This window comes from Rhinoraja longicauda, chromosome 10, assembly GCF_053455715.1.
Source record: "Rhinoraja longicauda isolate Sanriku21f chromosome 10, sRhiLon1.1, whole genome shotgun sequence".
Lineage (NCBI taxonomy): Eukaryota > Metazoa > Chordata > Chondrichthyes > Rajiformes > Arhynchobatidae > Rhinoraja > Rhinoraja longicauda.
The window spans coordinates 57,422,796-57,442,725 of record NC_135962.1 but is presented as its reverse complement, the minus strand read 5'-3'; the positions used below and the strand labels follow the sequence as shown (position 1 = coordinate 57,442,725).

At 44.9% G+C, this 19,930-nt stretch overlaps 1 protein-coding gene across 4 annotated transcripts in view; it reads left to right on the top strand.

Moving 5' to 3' along the window:
* Window positions 1–9,692: 9,692 nt before the first annotated feature.
* The window catches only part of gtf2a1 (general transcription factor IIA, 1), a 45,542-nt gene continuing 35,304 nt past the window's right edge, over window positions 9,693–19,930 (top strand). For 2 of the 4 annotated variants that reach the window (XM_078406919.1, XM_078406920.1), the window contains exons 1-2: window positions 9,693–9,887; window positions 12,410–12,493. In XM_078406919.1, the coding sequence (XP_078263045.1) occupies window positions 12,449–12,493 (45 nt within the window). In that variant the 5' untranslated portion in view covers window positions 9,693–9,887; window positions 12,410–12,448. Of the gene's footprint in view, window positions 9,908–12,409; window positions 12,494–19,930 lie in introns of all 4 variants that reach the window. The other 2 variants (XM_078406921.1, XM_078406922.1) reach the window with 2 other exon arrangements.

The window sequence follows — 19,930 nt, the reverse complement described above, 5'->3', positions numbered from 1 at the left end:
TTGGACATTTTAAACGGGAGACTGCGGCTGATAGCGGAGAAAGACTGCGGTCGGTTTTTTCCAAGAGACCAGCCACAAAAGCAAAAACCTTACAGCCCAGTCTCTAGGTTTCTGCAAAGTCACGGCCAGAACAATGGATGGGTATTGGCCATGCAGAAGCTTGCGAAACCAGGTCGAAGTCCAGACACTGGGGCACTGACATCAGCATACTCACAATGCCCCAAGCCGACCTACACAGTTAATCTCGTTAAGGGGGCACAATAGCCCATAGAAAACTACCTGGTAGGTGATGGGAAACCAGTTAAACCCATCACCTTGCAACGAAATACCAATTAACACCATCTGGCCATCCCCGGTATCCCCGGACATAAGCGCAGATCAGAGAGAAAACTCATACATATCTTTTTAAACAAAGAGATCCCAAGATCTGGCGGGAGATAGGACGGGTCAGAATAGTATAACTGGCCACGACTTTTGGGTTTTCAACTCAAGAAGAAATACTGGAATAAGTCAACTGAAGTCAAGAAGAGAGTCAGAAGGAAGTCAAACGAATACAGGAGGAAGAAACGACAGGCAAGAAGAACGGATGCAAGAGAGAGGAACAGGCACGCAACTCGAGAAGACTTACTGCAAAACGAACAGCCAGTAACCCCAGTAATAGCCCCATGGTGAGCATGTACTCCAAATCCTACATATCCTGGACATAGTTTAGTGTAGAGGGGAGGGTGGTTGTTAATAAACGTTGGGTGTGTATTGAAATATGTGTTGGTCAATGTTGCGATGCGTCGTACGTTCCCCATCTTACAGTCGTGTGTATGTCTTGTAGAACTGTGTGTTTAAGAATTCATAAGTAAAAAGGTATTCGTGTATATGTTTTGTGGAACTGTGTGTGTTTAATGATTCATAGGTATAAGTATTCGTGTGATTCGGTACGTGTTTAATAAGTATGTCATATAGCAATGTATAAATATTCGTGGACAATAGTCCCAAGCGCTGAATAAAAGCTTTTCATTTAAACCCTGGTTTTCAAATCTGGTCTGGTTGAATTTTTCTGCACTATAAGAGCTCCTGCATCTAAGTCCAGTGTCTAGAACCGTAAGGGGTGAGTGGGTCGAACCACTCACGGGGAACCAGTGTGCACGGCCTGGTCAAGGGATCAGAGCAAGGCACGGGGACCTTAGGTCGGGCGAAAGTTCGGCGCAGAAACCCCTTACACTCTTGAATACATCCAGCGAATTGGCCTCCACTGCCTCTTGCGGCAGAGAATTCCGCAGATTCACAACACTCAGGGTGAAAAGGTTTTTCCTCAACTCCATTCTAAATGGTCTACCCCTTATTCTTCCACTGTGACAAGAGAGAGCTAGATAGAGCTCTTAAGGATAGCGGAGTCAGGGAGTATGGGGAGAAGGCAGGAACGGGGTACATTGAGAATGATCAGCCATGATCACATTGAATGGTGGTGCTGGCTCGAAGGGCCGAATGGCCTTCTCCTGCGCCTATTGTCTATTGTCTATTGACCCCCTGGTTCTGGACTCCCCCAACATGGGGAACATTTTTCCTGCATCTAGCCTGTCCAATCCCTTAATATGGAAGTGCAACTGGCAGTCTCACCAAAGCAAGCAGACTCCTGAGGATAGACCAGGTGGAGGCTTGGAGACTGCTTCCCCTTCAACCCAACCTGTCCATGCTGGGCGGTCACAGTCGCGCAGTGGTAGAGTTACAGCGAATGCAGCGCCAGAGACCCGGAATCGATCCTGACTACGAATGCTGTTTGTACGGAGTTTGTACTTTATCCCCGTGACCAGCGATCTCCACGCATTAACACGAGCCTATACCCACTAGGGACAATTTTTACATTTACCAAGCCAATTAACCTACACACCTGTACGTCTTTGGGGTGTGGGAGGAAACCAAAAATCTCGGAGAAAACCCACGCAGGTCATGGGGAGAACGTACAAACTCCGTACAGACAGCTCCCGTAGTCAGGATCCAACCTGGGTCTCTGGCGCAGTGAGGGCAGCAACTCTACCGCTGCGCCACCGTGTAAACTACAAAGTGCAGGAGCAACTCGGCAAGTATCTGTGGAGGAAATGGATAGGCGACTTTTCGGGTCGGAACCCTTCTTCAGACATTGTAGTCGTGGGATGAAAGATTCCAAGCTGGAACATTGTCTATACATTGTTCAATTCAGTTTATTGTCACGTGTACCGAGGTAGAGTGAAAAGCTTTTTATTGCCTCCACAGATACCGCCTGACCCGCTGAGTTACTCCAGCACATTTGTATTCTATACTCTATTCCGGGTATACTGTATACACTGATGAGCCAAAACATTATGACCACCTGCCTAATATGCTGTTGGTCCTCCGTGTGCAGCCCCATACGCAGCAGGGTGCGATGCACTGTGTATTGTGACACATTCCTCCCGTGGCCACCATTAACATTTTCTGTGACTTGTGCCACAGTCGACCTTCTGTCGGTTCGGACCAGACGGGATAGCCTTCGTTGCCCTCGCGCATCGATGAGCCTTGGGCGCCCAACACCCTGTCTGTCGCCGGTTTGTGGTTTGTCCCTCCTTGGACCACTGTCGATCGGTACTCACCACAAGCCTTGTTGTTTCAGAGATGCTCTGACCCAGTCGTCTGGCCATAACAATTTGGCCCTTGTCAAAGTTGCTTAGGTCTTTACTCCTGCCCATTTCTCTTGCATCCAACACATCAACTTCAAGAACTGACTGTTCGCTTGCTGCCTAATATATCCCTCCCCTTGACAGGTGAAACAAGATAATCAATGTTATTCACTTTGCCTGTCGGTGGTCATAATGTTTTGGCTCATGGGTGTATTTTTATTCCCATTCTCCATATGTCTGAAAGACAATGCCAACCCCTTTAAATCCAGGAGGTGCCACAACCCAACTGGTCTGCCTCAGCACTCCAGTAGGTTTAGTTTCACTCTCAGTTCCTTTCGTTTTATTTTAACCATTTCCATTCGGAAATTGCAGAGGGTTTTGGACATAGCCCAGTCTGTCGCACAAACTAACCTCCGCCCTCCCCCCCCCCCCCCCCACCCACCCACCCACCCACCCACCCACCACCCCTCATCGACTCCATTTACACCTCTTGCTGCCTTGGGAGAGCGACCAACATAACCAATCGATTAGGAAAGGTTAAAGAGATCAGATCTACATTCTCCAAAGGAGAACTGCAGATACTGGGATTCGACCACAAAGGTCAACATTTCCTTTCTCCCCACAGATGCTGCTTGACCTGCTGAGTTTCGTTCTGAAGTTTGAAGAAGGGTCTCGACCCGAAACGTCACCCATTCTTTCTCCCCAGAGATGCTGCCTGTCCATCTGAGTTACTCCAGCATTTTGTGTCTGTCTTCAGTTTAAACTAACATCTGCAGTTCCTTCCTGTGTGTTTCTCCAACAGCTTGCTCTGAATGTTCTAACTTTTAGAACTGGAGGGTTAGACTGCCCATTTGCAGGTGGTAGGGTGATTTCTCCCGTTGGTCTTATCACCAGAGATTGAAGAAGGGCCCTGACCCAAATTGTGTCTTTTTTTTTGTAAACCAGCATCTGCAGTTCAATAGACAATAGTGTAATGTCCCGTCAGATCTGTTAGTCTTGTGTCATGTTCTGTGTTTAGATTCTCATTTCAGGTCCCTTGACTTCCTGCCATTGTAATTGTCAGCCCCGCCTTGATTGTTTCCACCTGTGTGCCCTTACCTCATGTATATATAGTCCACGCCTCCCTTTGTCCTGTGCCAGTTCGTATTGTGATTCATGTGCTCTGATTCATGTGCTCTCGGTCGTAGTATAGCTAGTAAGTAATTTTTGTAACTAATGTTTTTGTAACTGAGTAAGTTTAGAGTTTTTGGTTCGAATCGCAGTGTTCTTTAATGTGAAAATTAAAGAACGCCTTTATTTTCTCCAAATTGACTCTTGTGTGTGAGTCGTGCGTTTGAGTCCAGTTCCTGTGTGCCCCAGAGCATAACAAATAGGTGCAGGAGTAGGCCATTCAGCCCTTCGAGCCAGCACCGCCATTCAATGCGATCATGGCTGATCACTCTCAATCAGTACCCCGTTCCTGCCTTCTCCCCATACCCCCTCACTCCGCTATCCTTAAGAGCTCTATCCAGCTCTCTCTTGAAAGCATCCAACGATCTGGCCTCCACTGCCTTCTGAGGCAGAGAATTCCACACCTTCACCACTCTCTGACTGAAAAAGTTCTTCCTCATCTCCGTTCTTGTATCCTTGTATCTACAGAAAACTTCTCATTTCCAGAAACGTACCTGACAATTTTGGGTGATTAGTTTAGTTTAGTTTAGAGATACAACATGGAAACAGGCCCTTCGGCCCACCAGGCCCTCACCGACCAGCGATCCCCGCACACTAATGCCACCCTGCACACACTAAGGAAAATTTTACAATTATTCCATGCCAATTAGCCTGTAAACCTGTACAAAGGAAACTGGTCCACCCAGAGAAAACCCACGCAGGTCACAGGGAGAACGTACAAACTCTGTACTGAGAGCACTCGTGGTTAGGATCTCTGGCGATGTAAGGCAGCAACTCTACCGCTGCGCCACCGTGCAACAATCTAGATACTCCACAAATCTAACTATGTTTATAAATTGTAGAAACAAGGAACTGCAGTTGCTGGTTTATGGAAAATTACACAACGTGATGGAGTAACTCAGCGGGTCAGGCAACATCACTGGAGTACATGGAGAGGTGACGTTTCCTGTCGGATCTGTAGAAGAGTTTCGGCCCGAAAGGTCACCTATCCATGTTCTCCAGAACACTTCCGCTCAGTCCAGATTAACCTACCCGATCTCCCGGTTGCTAAATACTTTAACTCCCTTTCCCATTCCCACACTGACCTTTCTGTCCTGGGCCTCCTCCACTGTCAGAGGCCCACCACAAATTGGAGGAACAGCACTTCATATTTTGCTTGGCAGCTTACAACTCAGCGGTATGAACATTGACTTCTCTAACTCAATGTAACCCTTGCTTTCTCCCTTTCTCCATCCCTTCCCCATCCTAGTTCTCCGACTAGTCTGATGGCCCTCCTGATTAAATGTTATCAAAGTACGCTTCGTTGTCAGCTTCTCCTAGCTGGCAAAGATCTATTCTACATTTTCCTTGAACTGTATCTCCTTTGATGTCTCACTTTCACATCTTAACCCTCCTTATCTCTGTGTCTCCCACTCCCCTGACTCTCAGTCTGAAGAAGGGTCTCGACCCGAAACGTCACCTATTCCTTCGATCCAGAGATGCTGCCTGTCCTGCTGAGTTACTCCAGCATTTTGTGTCTACCTTCGGTGTAAACCAGCATCTGCAGTTCCTTCCTACACTACTGGGTTTATCTCTGACATATGTGCCTTGTAATCGCGAATGATACTTTTCTTCCTCAACAAGCACGCCTCTCTTTCTGGCTGCAAGATCATTCTATTGGTACAGCCTCAGACTAGTCCACTGTATGAAGCCTCAAGGGCATGTGTGAACTGGATGAAAACCTTGCAACCTAAGTCATCCCTTCAAAGGACTCCAAGATTCTGATCTCTCACGTTCAGTAACAGGCATAGAGTGTATACAAATCTGTGTTAAACCGCAATGAGGAGACACCTTCAGCATTTTGTGTTCGGCTCAAGGTCTCATCATCTGCAGTTTCTTGTGTCTCCGCTGATATTGGTATTGGTTTTGTAGAAACTAGGAACTGCTCTTGCTGGATTGCAAAATAAAAGACACAAAGTGCTGGAGTGACTCAGCGGGTCAGGCAACTCCTCTGGAGAACATGGATAGGCGACGTTTTGGGTTGGGGTCCTTCTTCAGACTGATGGTCAAGAGGGGAGAAGAAAGCTGAGAGAGAGGTGGGGCAGGCCAAAGTGTTGCAGGTAGTACAGGTGAAGACAGGTGAGGGGGTGTTTTGGATGGGAAAAAACAAGTGTGAGACCAAAGGATTGGAGTTAAAAATTGTGAAGCTAGAGGAAGCAATGTAGGTGGGAAGGGATTGGGAGGGAGAACGAAGGTACATGTCCAGGTGGGGTACGGGGGGGGGGGGGAGGAGGGGAGGAGGGGAGGGGGGAGGAGGGGAGGAGGGGAGGGGGGGAGGAGGGGAGGAGGGGAGGGGGGGAGGGGGGGAGTTATTAGAGGCTATCTAAAATTGGAGAATTTAATGTTCATGAAGTTAGGTTGCAAGCTGTTCGTCCAGTTTGCATGTGGCAATGGAGGAGGCCCACATATTGGTTTTGTTATCTGTACCGTGATACAGTGAAAAAAAATTTTTTGCCTGCTATACTGGCAGATCATACCATACATGAGTACAACAGGCACTGATCCTGTGGGGCGGCACAGTTGCTCAGCAGTAGAGTTGCTGCATTACAGCGCCAGACACTCATAGAAACATAGACATAGAAACATGGAAAATAGGTGCAGGAGGAGGCCATTCAGCCTTTCGAGCCAGCACCGCCATTCATTGTGATCATGGCTGATCGTCCACAATCAATAACCCGTGCCTGCCTTCTCCCCTTATCCCTTGATTCCACTAGCCCCTAGAGCTCTATCTAACTCTCTCTTAAATCCATCCAGTGATTTGGCCTCCACTGCCCTCTGAGGCAGAGAATTCCACAAATTCACAACTCTCTGGGTGAAAAAGTTTCTTCTCACCTCAGTTTTAAATGGCCTCCCCTTTATTCTAAGACTGTGGCCCCTGGTTCTGGACTCGCCCAACATTGGGACCATTTTTCCTGCATCTAGCTTGTCCAGTCCTTTTATAATCTTATACGTTTCTATAAGATCCCCTCTCATCCTTCTAAACTCCAGTGAATACAAGCTAGTCTTTTCAATCTTTCCTCATATGACAGTCCCGCCATCCCAGGGATCAATCACGTGAACCTACGCTGCACTGCCTCAATTACAAGGATGTCCTTCCTCAAATTAGGGGACCAAAACTGTACACAATACTCCAGATGTGGTCTTACCAGGGCCCTATACAACTGCAGAAGAACCTCTTTACTCCTATACTGAAATCCTCTTGTTATGAAGGCCAACATGCCATTAGCTTTCTTCACTGCCTGCTGTACCTGCACGCCAACTTTCAGTGACTGGTGTACAAGGACACCCAGGTCTCGCTGCACCTCCCCATTACCTAACCTAACACCATTGGGATAATAATCTGCCTCCTTGTTTTTGCCACCAAAGTGGATAACCTCACATTTATCTATATTATACTGCATCTGCCACCCATCTGCCCACTCACTCAACCTGTCCAGTGACCCTGCAACCTCCTAACATCCTCTTCACAGTTTACACTGCCACCCAGCTTTGTGTCATCTGCAAACTTGCTAGTGTTGCTTCTAATTCTCTTTTCCAAATCATTAATATATATGTTTGACTTGGCTCTTGTTCAATCCTGACTATATAATAATAATAATAATAATAATAATAAGCATTTATTTTATATAGCGCTTTACCAGGTGCTCAAAGCGCTTTACAAAAACAGTCATATGGGTGCTGTCTGCATGGAGTTTGCACGTTCTCCCTGTGACCGCGTGTTTTTTTTTCCGGGAGCCCTGGTTTACTCCCACAGTCCAAAGACATGCAGGTTTGTAGGTTAATAGGCTTCTGTAAATTGTCCCTAGTGTGTAGTATAGAACAAGTATATGGGTGATTGTTGCTTGGTGCGGACTCGGTGGGTCAATAGACAATAGACAATAGGTGCAGGAGTAGGCCATTCGGCCCTTCGAGCCAGCACCGCCATTCAATGTGATCATGGCTGATCATTCTCAATCAAGTCAAAGGGCCTGTTTCCACCTTGTATCTCTAACCCAAACTAAACTAAAATAAAAAGGCAGTGCAAAAAGTTAAAGGAAAAAGAATGCAGAATATAGTAGACACAAAATGCTGGAGTAACTCAACGGGTCAGGCAGCATCTCTGGAGAGAAGGAATGGGTGACGTTTCGGGTCGAGACCCTTCTTCAGATTAGAGTGTTCAGAATATAGGGATGCAGCTTCAGAGAAAGTGCAGATTAAAAAGTGCAATGGCCCTAACGAAGTGGACTGGAATATCAGAAGGATATTCGTAGCATTTGAGTAGTCGGCAGAAGTGTCTGATAACAGTGTGGAAGAAGCTATTCTTGCATCTGGTCAATCTGAGGAGGAATTGTGGTGGACATTCCACCATGGTGGATAGATTTAGGCCCCATATCTGAGGAAGGATGTGCTGGCTCTGGAGAGGGTCCAGAGGAGGTTTACAAGATTGATCTCAGGAATGAGTGGGTTAACATATGATGAGCATTTGACGGCACTGGGCCTATACTCGCTGGAGTTTAGAAGGTTGAGGGGGGACCTCATTGAAACTTACCGAATAATGAAAGGCTTGGATAGAGTGGATGCAGAGAGGATGTTTCCACTAGTGAGAGAGTCTAGGACTAGAGGTCATAGCCTCAGAGTTAAAGGACGTTCTTTTAGGAAGGAGATGAGAAGAAATGTCTTTAGTCAGAGGGTGGTGATGTTTCAGGTCGAGACCATTCTTCAGTCTGATCAGTCTGAAGAAGGGTCTCGACCCGAAATGTCACCCATCCTTTCTCTCCAGAGATGTTGCCTGTCCCGCTGAGTAACTCCAGCATTTTGTGTCTATCTTCGATTTAAACCAGCATCTGCAGTTCTCTGCTACACATTGTATACTGTATATACAATATACGCGAAAGGCAAGCAGCATCATCAAGGACCACAGCCACCCAGCACGCAGGCTGTTCTCCTTGTTACCGTCAGGCAGACGATACAGGAGTATGGCTGTGTGTACCACCGGACTTAAGAACAGGCCATCAGGCCATCAAGCTTCTGAACTCATAAACGCATTTCAAATCATATATGTTGATTATTTTTAATATTGTCTTTTTACCTTACTAATGTCATTTTTTATCTTATTTATCTTTGGAATTTTACTGTTGAGGTGACCCGTTGTCTTGTCAAATACATTTCATTGTACCATTGACCCTGTGCCAACCTACATATGACAAATAAAATTTATTATTAAAAAATATATATATATATGTGTGTGTGTGTATGTGTACATGTACATACATACATACACGCAGTACATACATACACACAGTACATACACACACAGTGCATACATACACACACAGCACATACACACAGTATACATACATACATACACAGTACATACACATGCATACACAGTACATACATATGCATACACACAGTACATACATATGCATACACACAGTACATAAATTACATGCATACACACATTACATACACATGGCACATACATACACACTGTACGTACACACATGCATGCACAGTACATACATTCACACACAGTACATACAGTAATGTACATACACACATGCATACACACAGTACATACATACACACACAGTACATACAGTATATGCATACACACAGTACATACATACACACACAGCACTTACAGTATGTACATACACATACACACAGTGAACACAAGACTACAACTCCCAGAATGCCCCGTGACGGCGCTCGCAGCCCGTCCCCTCGGCTCCCTCCTTCGGTTTTCTCGCGAGAGATGGAGTGGAGGGGGAGGGGGGGGGGAGGGGTGTCCGCTGACGCACCGCCCTCATTTGCGCCACCCTCCCTCTAGCGGCAATTGAAGCGGCATTCGGCAGTATATAAGCGGCGGCTGGAAGAGGACGGACGGCTTTCCCAAGCCCGCGCCGCGCACTCGCCCCACCGCGCTCGCTTTTCCTTTTTATTTACCCCCTTCCCTCTTAAGACCCCCCCCCCCCCCCAAAAAAACAAAAACGCCCCACTTCACCTGGATATACCATTTAAATTCTCCTCCGTATCCACATGGCGAGTTCGGCCAACTCAAACCCGGTGGTAAGATGTTTTTTTCGTGTGTGAGTGTTGGTTGTTTTTTTTATTATTACCCTCCGAAATAAAAGCGACTTTAAGATGGGAACCATTTTATATCTTATTATATGGGGAAGAGAGAGAGAGAGAGAGAGAGAGAAAGAGGGCGAAAATAATCAAATTTACTCCTGTTTCTCCTCCCCAACAAGGTTGTTTTTTGCTTTTTTAAATTTTGGTTTTAAAAGAAGAAAAAAAAGGCAAGAATTGCATTTATTTTTGTTGGAGAAAATGTGTTTGGTTGCAGTCAATGGAAAATCACCATCCCATGGCATGGAAATCTCTCTTCCTCCTCCCCCCCCCCTTTCAAAAAACAGACCTGAAAATCTAACAATTAAAAAGTAATCTGAATTTATTTAACCCCTCCCCACCCCTTCCAAACTAAGTAGACTTTTAAGCACCCAAAAATAATAATAAGATGGGCTACAGTAAAGAAAAATGTGCATGATGGGGTTTGTGTAACTGCAAACTGAATTGCTCAGAATTCAGAGGAAAAGGAGGAAAAGCAAATAATTTCCTCAATATATATCTGTGTGTGTGTGTGTGTGTGTGTGTGTGTGTGTGTGTTTGTTCTTTTTTATTTCTGGGTTGGGAGAGAATTAAAAAATCAACTTCTGGTGATTTCTAAAATGATGCAAAAGAAAAGTCCTCTTCAACCACTTGCTTCTCAACCATTTACCAATTTTATGATTATTTTTAAGAAAAGAAAACATATGTTACCTATCTTAAGCAAATGCAAAGGGATTTAAGCAATGCAAAAATTGGAGGTTTGGTCGAAATACATTATTTTCTTTCGGTTGCTTAACAAGGGAAATTGTTAAGTGGAAAAGAGGGGGGGGGGGGGGGGGAGCAGAATGTTGACGGGAATAAACCAAGAAAATCTTGGATTTAGTGTGTGGGAGGGTTTTTTTTTTTTTTTAAGAGAGTTAAGCATTGTTGTGGATGTGCACATTTAAAAAAAAAAAGTTATTTTGGAAAATATGTGTGATTATAATAAACCAAACACCAATACACACACACACACACCATTGCATGGACACTGAGCCAGGGTGAGCCATTTTGTTTTGTGGCTGGCTTGGGAGGAAGAGGGTTTAGTTTTTAAAAAAAAGAGAGATGCCGAAAGGCTGCCCTCCTCCTCTCCTGCCCGCCTGCAGCTCCAAACAGGCTGCGGAGGCCTGGCTCCTCTCCTCTCCCGCCCGCAGCAGCCTCTATTATATCGGCGGCCGCCCGCCTGGGCTGTGCCTCCCGCCCTACGTCATTGGGAGAGGGCCGCTTATAAAGGCAGCAGGCACACACAGGCCGAGCCCTTCGCATCTCGCCAGCCTGCCCCCGCATTACCTGTGTCTGTGTGTGTGTGTGTGTGCGCGCGTGTGTTAACACCACGGATCCACGTTTAGACGGTGCAGAAATGCCGCCTGACCCTGGCACAACATTCTTTTTATCTGTAAACCAGCAATTTCTTGTTTCTACACCACCTTTTGTTTTTGGTCCTCTTTTTTTTTTCATCCCTTCCCCTCCCCTCCCCTCTATTCCGGTTTTCTCAATGCATTCCCCCAACAGTGAGTCCCATTTTCTATTCCCTTTCCCTCCTCTCTCCTCTGTTTCCTCTCCCCTCCATTTCCTCCGCCCTCTGTTTCCTCCCCCCTCCTCTCTGCCCTCAGTTTCCTCTCCTCCGCCCTCCATTTCCTCCCCCCTCCGTTTCCTCCCCCTTCCGTTTCCTCCCCCCTCCGTTTCCTCCCCCCTCCGTTTCCTCTCCCCTCCGTTTCCTCCGCCCTCCGTTTCCTCCCCCCTCCTCTCTGCCCCCCGTTTCCTCTCCTCCCCCCTCCGTTTCCTCTCCTCTGCCCTCCGTTTCCTCCGCCCTCCGTTCCCCCCCTCCATTTCCGCTCCCCTACGATCCTTTCCCCTCATCCCCCTCTACTCTCCATTCCCCTCCCCTCTATTCCCGCATGTCAGTACACTCGCCTGGAATAGCCATATTAGTGTTCAGGGTGTGAAAATACACCGAAAAACTGCAGACATTTTTAATATTAAATACTATTACCTAATTTGGTAGGTCGGTGGTTATTTCAAGTTAATCCTCACACGTTGACTAGTAAGTCTGCTAATAAAATTGATAAATCAAGGGGTAATTTGCTACCAATGTAACGGGCAGGAGAGATATGACTGGCCCTTTCAAAGAGCTGGCTACTGAATGGGCCAAATGGCTACATCTTTACATTGATCTACATGGTACTTGAAGTTATGGAATTCTGTTATCGAGCTCCACTTGCTGGTGAGAATCAGGATCTTTGCACCAATGTCTGTGAGCCATGAAATATAGTTGTTGCGTGTGTTTTCATTTTCATTAACACCTTTCCAGCTGGTTATTGATGTCACTTGGCCCCAATGGTTAAACTTGTGCTGTCACTTGCTCATATTATGAAACGTCATCTTCATGTTGCTCCAGATTCTTGGCGCATTGGGAACATAAATTTGTTTTGTATTTAAAATAGAAAATTCTAGGAACACTGAACAGGCAGCACGTATAGAACATGTACAGTGTTTGTACCCGAGTGCATCAAAACTGGAAGAAACAAGTACGTCATTCAGTTCCTTGAAGGAATTTTCAACAAAAATGCAAAGCATTGGAACGAACTCAGTGCGTCAGACTGCATCTCCAGTCTGAAGAAGGGTCCCAACCTGAAACATCATTTGTCCACTGCTTCCATAGATGCTGCCTGACCTGCTGAGTTCCTCCAGGGCTGTGCAGGATTCCAGCATCTACAGATTTATTTTGTCTCCATTCAGTTCCTTGGTTTCCACCATTTTATGAGATCATTGTGCTTTATCCTTTCTCTCCACTTACCTACTTCTATACCATTTCCCTAGATATCCTGAGTTAAAAAAATTCTGTGAACATCTAAATTGATCCAACATTCACCATCTTTGGGAAGTTCTCAGATTTCTTACATAAAATAAGTGCTTTCTTAATTCATACAAATCACAAATGAACCATAAATGCCCAGTGCACTCATTTTATCTTGATTCTGCTTGAAATTATTCAGAATTGTTTTAATGAGAAATACACGATGGGAATAAAATGTTTGCACTGATTGGGAATGTGATGTGAAATATCTTTCCTATATCTCCTCCAGTCATTTCTCAGTTACTTTACAAACTTAATTTAGCCCATTGCCCGACAGTCTAAATTTTAGGCAAGAGAGAGAGACACAAGGAATTGCAGATGCTGGAATATTGAGCAAAAGACAGAGTGCTGGACTGACTCAGCTGGTCAGGCAGCATCTCTATAGGATGTGGATAGGCTGTTTCAGGTTGGGACCCATCTTTGTACTCAAGGTCTGTTTCTGCATTTATTTAGGCAAGTTTGTGCAGCGTATTCTTGGAATTTAACCTAACAATCTCGTGTATTGTTCTTTTTAAAGGAAGTGTACCTTTCTTGGAGTTCGGTCATTGCAATTGAGTGTAGTCCTCCATGTGGGATCAGACCATAACAGCATAATTTCTTCACCCCTAAATTTCATTGCCAGAGAGATAACTTGTGAAATGGCTTTGTATGTGTGTGTTTGGCCAAATCACTCTGTACCTCCACAATTACAAGTTTGTCACCATTAAATATTCCAGTTCTCGATTGCAAAGCGGATGAGAACCGTGCACTTTTCCACATTGGACATCTGCTTACTTCTCTTGTCGAAGTGCCCTTTCCAGCAGGTGCTGACTGGGTCTCTCTATCTGAAGGGTTCAGACCCAAAACGTCACCTTTCCTTATTCCCCAGAGATCATAAGTCATAAGTGATAGGAGCTTAATTAGGCCATTTGGCCCATCAGGTCTACTCTACCATTCAGTCATGGCTGATCTATCTCTCCCCCCTAACTCCATTCTCCTGCCTTCTCCCCAAAACCCTTGCCACCTGTGCCAATCAAGAATCTATCTATCTCTGCCTTAAATCTATCCATTGACTTGGCCTCCACAGCCTTCTGTGGCAAAGAATTCCACAGATTCACCACACTCTGACTAAAGAAATTCCTCCTCATCTCCTTCCTTAAAGGAACGTCCTTTAATGTGGGCGTGCCGGATGGAGGGGAAGGCAATAGAAAAGGGGACAGGCAGATGTGCCTCACCTGCTGAGTTACTCTGGCACTTTGTCTTTTTTTGTAAACCTGCATCTGCAGTTCTTTGTGTCCCCAAAATAAATTCTTATTGTTGGATCCTTACGCTGAAGATATCTTGTGAGTGCTGAGGTATATGTCTTTGTTACTTTGTTATTATTATTGATGAGTTTCTAGATCTTGGTATTTAAAGGATGCTCTTTGTTTTGTCACTGCGGGTTGGACTGATGGGATTTGGAGAAGTGCAATGCCAGAGCAAAGAGTCTGGCATTTGTTCAAGTTAAACTAACTTCAAGTTAGTTTATATGAAGTGTTAGTTGGGGGGGGGGGCTTGAAATAAAGCATTCATTAAGATGCCACTGGTCTCATTTTTCATATCTGCTTAAGTTATTAGAACTTATTAGTCTATCTGAAGAAGGGTCTCGACCCGAAACGTCTCCCATTCCTTCTCTCCTGAGATGCTACCTGACCCGCTGAGTTACTCCATCATTTTGTGTCTACCTTCAATTTGAACCAGCATCTGCAGTTATTTTCCTACAGAACTCTAACCATATCAGTAGACAATACATGGTGGGGTAGTTAAGTTACTGGTTCTGCAGCCAGAGTTCTCGACCATTGATACAGATAAATTGATTTGGATTTATTTAATTACATCTGAATTTAAAAGAAAACTCAGCTACAATAAGCCCAAACCTACCAGATTGTTGTAAAAACCCACCTGGTTCTCTAATCCAGAGATGAAAATCTGCCAGCCCCCCAAAATCGTTACCGTTTAGTAGCAGCTAGGGATGGGAAATTTGTATTGACATAGCCAGTGATTGCCCATATATACGATGAATATATTTAATGAGCTTGCAGAGTGCAGAAGAGGTTAACAAAATTGGATTAGAGGGTTTTAGCTACAAGGAGAGATTGAACAAACTTGGATTGTTTTCTAGGAAAAAAAACTGCAGATGCTGGTTTAAATCGAAGGTGGACACAAAATGCTGGAGTAACTCAGTGGGTCAGGCAGCATCCCGGGAGGGAAGGAATGGATGACGTTTCGGGTCGAGACTCTTCTGACTGAGGGAGGGTCTCGACCTGAAACATCACCCATTCCTTCTGTCCCGAGATGCTGCCTGACCCGCTGAGTTACTCCAGCATTTTGTGTCTACCTTGCATTGTTTTCTCTTGAGCTCGGAGGCTGAGGGGACACCTGATAGAAGTATATTAGAGGGATGGATAGGGTGGGCAGTCAGAACCTTTTTCCAGGGTGGAAATGACAAAGGATCGGATCAGAGGGGACAAGTTTAAGGGAGATATGTGGGGCAAGTGTTTTATGTAGAGTGATGGATGCCTGGAATGCTTTGCCGGGGTGGTGGTGGAAACAGATAAGATTGTAGCGTTTAAGGGGCTTTTTGATAGGCACGTGGATATGCAGGGAATAGAGGGATCTGGCTAGCATGCAGGCAGAGGAGATTAGTTTAGAGTAGCATCATGTTTGGCACTGTTCCGGTGCTGTACTGTTCTAGCGTAGTTTAGTTTAGAGGCACAGCGCGGAAACAGGCCCTTTGGGCTACCAAATCCACGCCGACCAGTGATTTTCTCTCTTCCCCGCCCCCGTACACTAGCACTATCCGACACACTAGGACCATTTGCAATTTTTACCAAAGCCATTTAACTTGCAAACTGTGTTATATATTTTTTTAAACTTGCATTTGTGAGTTCAGGAAGCAACATGACACTGCAGCTGCTGACTTCTGTCACTAGCCTCGGGTCTTCATCCACATTGTAACATCCAGCACGGCAAGAATGAATCATCGAGCAGCCCTGATACCGTTGCTGCCCATTCCCCTATTCATCACTGTGCTGGCAATTCCAGATTCCATCAGATGTGCCACTTGATAGACACAAAATGCTGCAGTAACTCAGTGGGACAGGCAGCATCTTTGGAGAGGAGGAATGGGTGACGTTTTGGGTCGAGACCCTTCTTTAGACACTTGTAATCTGTGCCTGTAAATAATAGGATAAATTGTGTAAGAAGGAACTGCAGATGCTGGTTTAAACCAAATATAGACAAAATGCTGGAGTAACTCAGCGGGACAGACAGCATCTCTGGAGAGAAGGAATGAGCGAAGTTTTGGGTCTGTAGAAGGGTCTCGACCCGAAACGTCACCCATTCCTTCTATCCATAGGACAAATTGAGATCCTGCTTGCTATCATCGGAACTGCTCTCTCCAGTTTCGTCAGGTAACCTGGAAATGTAGTAATTGCTCTAGGGGAAATTTTAGTCATGATGAAGGTTGGTTGTCTTGCTGCTTGCTCCTGACATGGCAGAACGTTTAAATTCAATCCAGCATTTAGGGGTTGGTGAATTTCATCAGAACTGGAGAATCCTTGAGATGCAGCAGGTTGTAAGTTGACTGCTTTGGTCAATGGTTTCTTTATTGTCATGTGTACCAGGTACAGTGAAATACATTTTTTTGCATGCAGATCCGCAAGACTATCCCTGTACATAAGTGCCTATCGCCCCAGTTAGCCTAAACCGGAGCCCTAATGAATGATTAGGAAAAAAACCTGCAGATGCTGGTTTAAATTAAAGGTAGACACAAAATGTTGGAGGAACTCAGCGGGCGAGAGAGCATCATGGGAGAGAAGGAATGGGTGCCGTTTCGGGTCGAGACCGAAACATCACCCATTCCTTCTCTCGCGAGATGCTGCCTGACCTGCTGAGTTACTGCAGCATTTTGTGTCTAGCTAATGAATGATTGCTCAGTGGAGGATAATACCAGGGAATTACTATACAAGATGGGATACTCGGATTCAAGTGTTTGTAACATGGGACTAGAGGGCTAACTGGGGGGTGGGGTAGAGGAAATAGAGGAGTGTAAAAAGTGTTTGGCATGGGGGTAAATAGAGCAATTAAAAAGTGTTGGGGGGGGGGGGGCCTTGAATGACCAGAATTTTAATGAAGAATTGTTTTTTTTAATTTTGGCTACAACTATTACTATTGTAATGAAGATATATATTTTAGTTTGATGTTGCAAAATGCACCTTGCATTTCACGGTGTTTGAAAATGTAATATTTCATATTGATGTATTTACCAAGAGTGGTACCGTCAGCAAGTTTAATCAAATTGTTGTAATAATTTTTGCATTAACGTTTTTAATTGGCCCATCATCACTGAGCAAATATAGTTTCTAGTTCATTAAGGAAATGCTACTAATATTTCACATAAGTATCAATTAAATCTCTGGCAAAAGGATTTGAGGGTGATTTATTGAATGTTAGGTAATCTATTATTTGGACATTTGACGATGATTAACATCAAATATCTGACAAGACTGGAGAGTTTTACTTAAACGGATTGTTCTTTGGTTGTTTTGTGATACAAATCTCCGCTCTACAAGACTTCAATCAGTGTACAGTTGTTATTTGCATTTCTTGTGTTTCAAAGCTTTCCTATTGTGATCCATAATAGATATTCAAATATCAGAGGTCAAAGGATGATTGCAGTGTGGCTGTAATTAGGTTGCAGTTGGTAAGAGAGAGACAAGAGGAGAGTTAAAGGGCCTGTCCCACTTAGGCGATTGTTTAGGCCACTGCTGGAGACGGTCATAGCGTAGCAGGTCACCGAAAAATGGCGACTGGACCCCCCCCCCCACGACAATGTCAACGACAAGCTACAAGAACCTACCACCTAGTCGACGTTAAGCTACGGCAAGCTATCGAAAACCGGCGATCCACTCGTTGCGAGTAAGACGTCCACCTACGACCGCACCCACGACAACCTACTACGACAACCTACAACCACACAGACGACAACCGAAGTCAACCTACGTCCACACGCGACAAGCTACGACCCTGTCGGCGACAACTGAAGACAATTCGCGTAATTTTGGCCTCCGGTTTACGCAGGGAGTCGCCAATGGAATTCAACAAAGTCAGCACCGGCGACAACCTACGACAGCGCCCGCGCCAGGAGACGTCAAGCTACGCTCATTGGCGTCAAACCCACTGTGGCTGAAAAATGTTCAGCATTCTTAAAATCCAGTGGCGACCAGAAAGATTCTACGATTCTTTGGGCGACTGAGGAGACGACTCACGACCGTACAGGCGACACCTCGGCGACCATGTGATAAAAAATCGCCTAAGTGGGACGGGTTTTAAGGTATCTTGGAGAGGAGGAGAGATGTAGAAAATGCGAGCGGAAATATTGCTGAGGGAGTTTGAGAAATAAATTGAACGAGTATTCCTGTCTGCTCCATTGGCTCCAGGTTTTAATTTCTGCCAGGAACTGGTGGGGCAACTATGCTTGTCATTTGAGTTCTTCTTGCCCCACTCTCCTGAGGCAGGAAAGGAATGTGTCTTCAGCTTTCCTGTGCTCTGATTACCTCTGTTATCAGTGTAAGAAAATAACTGCAGATGCTGCTACAAATCGAAGGTATTTATTCACAAAATGCTGGAGTAACTCAGCAGGTCAGGCAGAATATCAGGAGAGAAGGAATGGGTGACGTTTTGGGTCGAGACCCTTCTTCAGACTGAAGTCATAGAGTCAAGAGGCCCCATCTACACTAGTCCTACTTGGCTGGCTTTAGACCATATTCCTCTGGACCTTTCCTATACACGTACCTGTCCAAATATCTTTAAATGTTGTTATAGTAGCTCCCTCAACTACCTCGTCTGGCTGCTCATTCCATGCACCCATCGCCCTCTGAGTAAAAAAGATGCTCTGAGTGCAGGTAGATGAGACTAGGTCAGGGAGAATGGTCGGCGTGGACTGGTAGGGCCGGACAGGCCTGTTTCCATGCTGTAGTTGTTAGTTGTTATATGCCCTTCGGGTTCCTATTAAATCTTTCCCCTCTTGCCTGAAACCGTTGTCATTGGGTTCGTAATTCCCCTACTCTGGGCAAAAGACTGTGCATTTACCCGATCTATTCCCCTCATGATCTTATACACCTCTATAAGATCACCCCCGTCCTCCTGCGCACCAAGGAATAAAGTCCAAACTTGCTCAACCTCTCCCTAAAAGCTCAAGCCATTAAGTCTGGGGAACGTCCTTGTAAATCTCTGTAGTAAGGAATTGGAGGAACGTTTTTAAGTTGCAATCTGCCCATCCTTGTTTTTACTTTTCTAACTCGTGTCAAGTCTTTGGGCTTTTTTAAGTTGAAACTTGACCATTACCCAATCTCCTCGCTGAAACATCATCTTGTGCAATAAGAGTTTCAAATGTTTCTGTATTTTGGTTACTTTTTAGCCAGTACTTTAGTTTTTGCATTCTGAGAGCTTTCATTGCTGAGGTTCATTTATTTTTTTATCAATACGAGTACAGACGTACAATGAAATTCAGTGAAATACAGTGGAGAGAGCAGGTGGAAAACAAGTCGTGCTTATTTAAACAAGGCGCAAGGAACTGCAGCTCGCAACTGGAAACTTGAGCTAAAACCAGTGCTGGAGGAATCAATCTGTAGGTCAGCCAGTCTCTGGGAAAGGATGTAATTTTTGAATAACTCTTACATTAATGATACTGGTAATTATATGACGGAGATGTATTTAAATTTGAATTTCAAATGTTGTGGCCACCATAATCACAATTTTCCTGTCTCAAAGTGAATGGTGGATAATACAAGCTAGTTTGCATATATAAGCAGAAATATCCAGCTGGATATCTTGCGTTGTTTATAATATGATTTGTTTAACGGGTCAGCTAGTTTGTTGCCTTTCTTACATGTTTATGCCTAGTTTATCATTAATTGGATCGGAAAATGTTGGGCAGCAGTATTTAGTTGTTGCCATGCTCTAAGCAATTTTGATTGACCATTCTGTAGCCAGAAACTATCTGAATCAGGATAAATGGTGGTTGTTCACAGTTGCCTCATTTTCTTCCCTAATTTACTGTGGGAAGATGTAAGAGGACTGAGGTTTT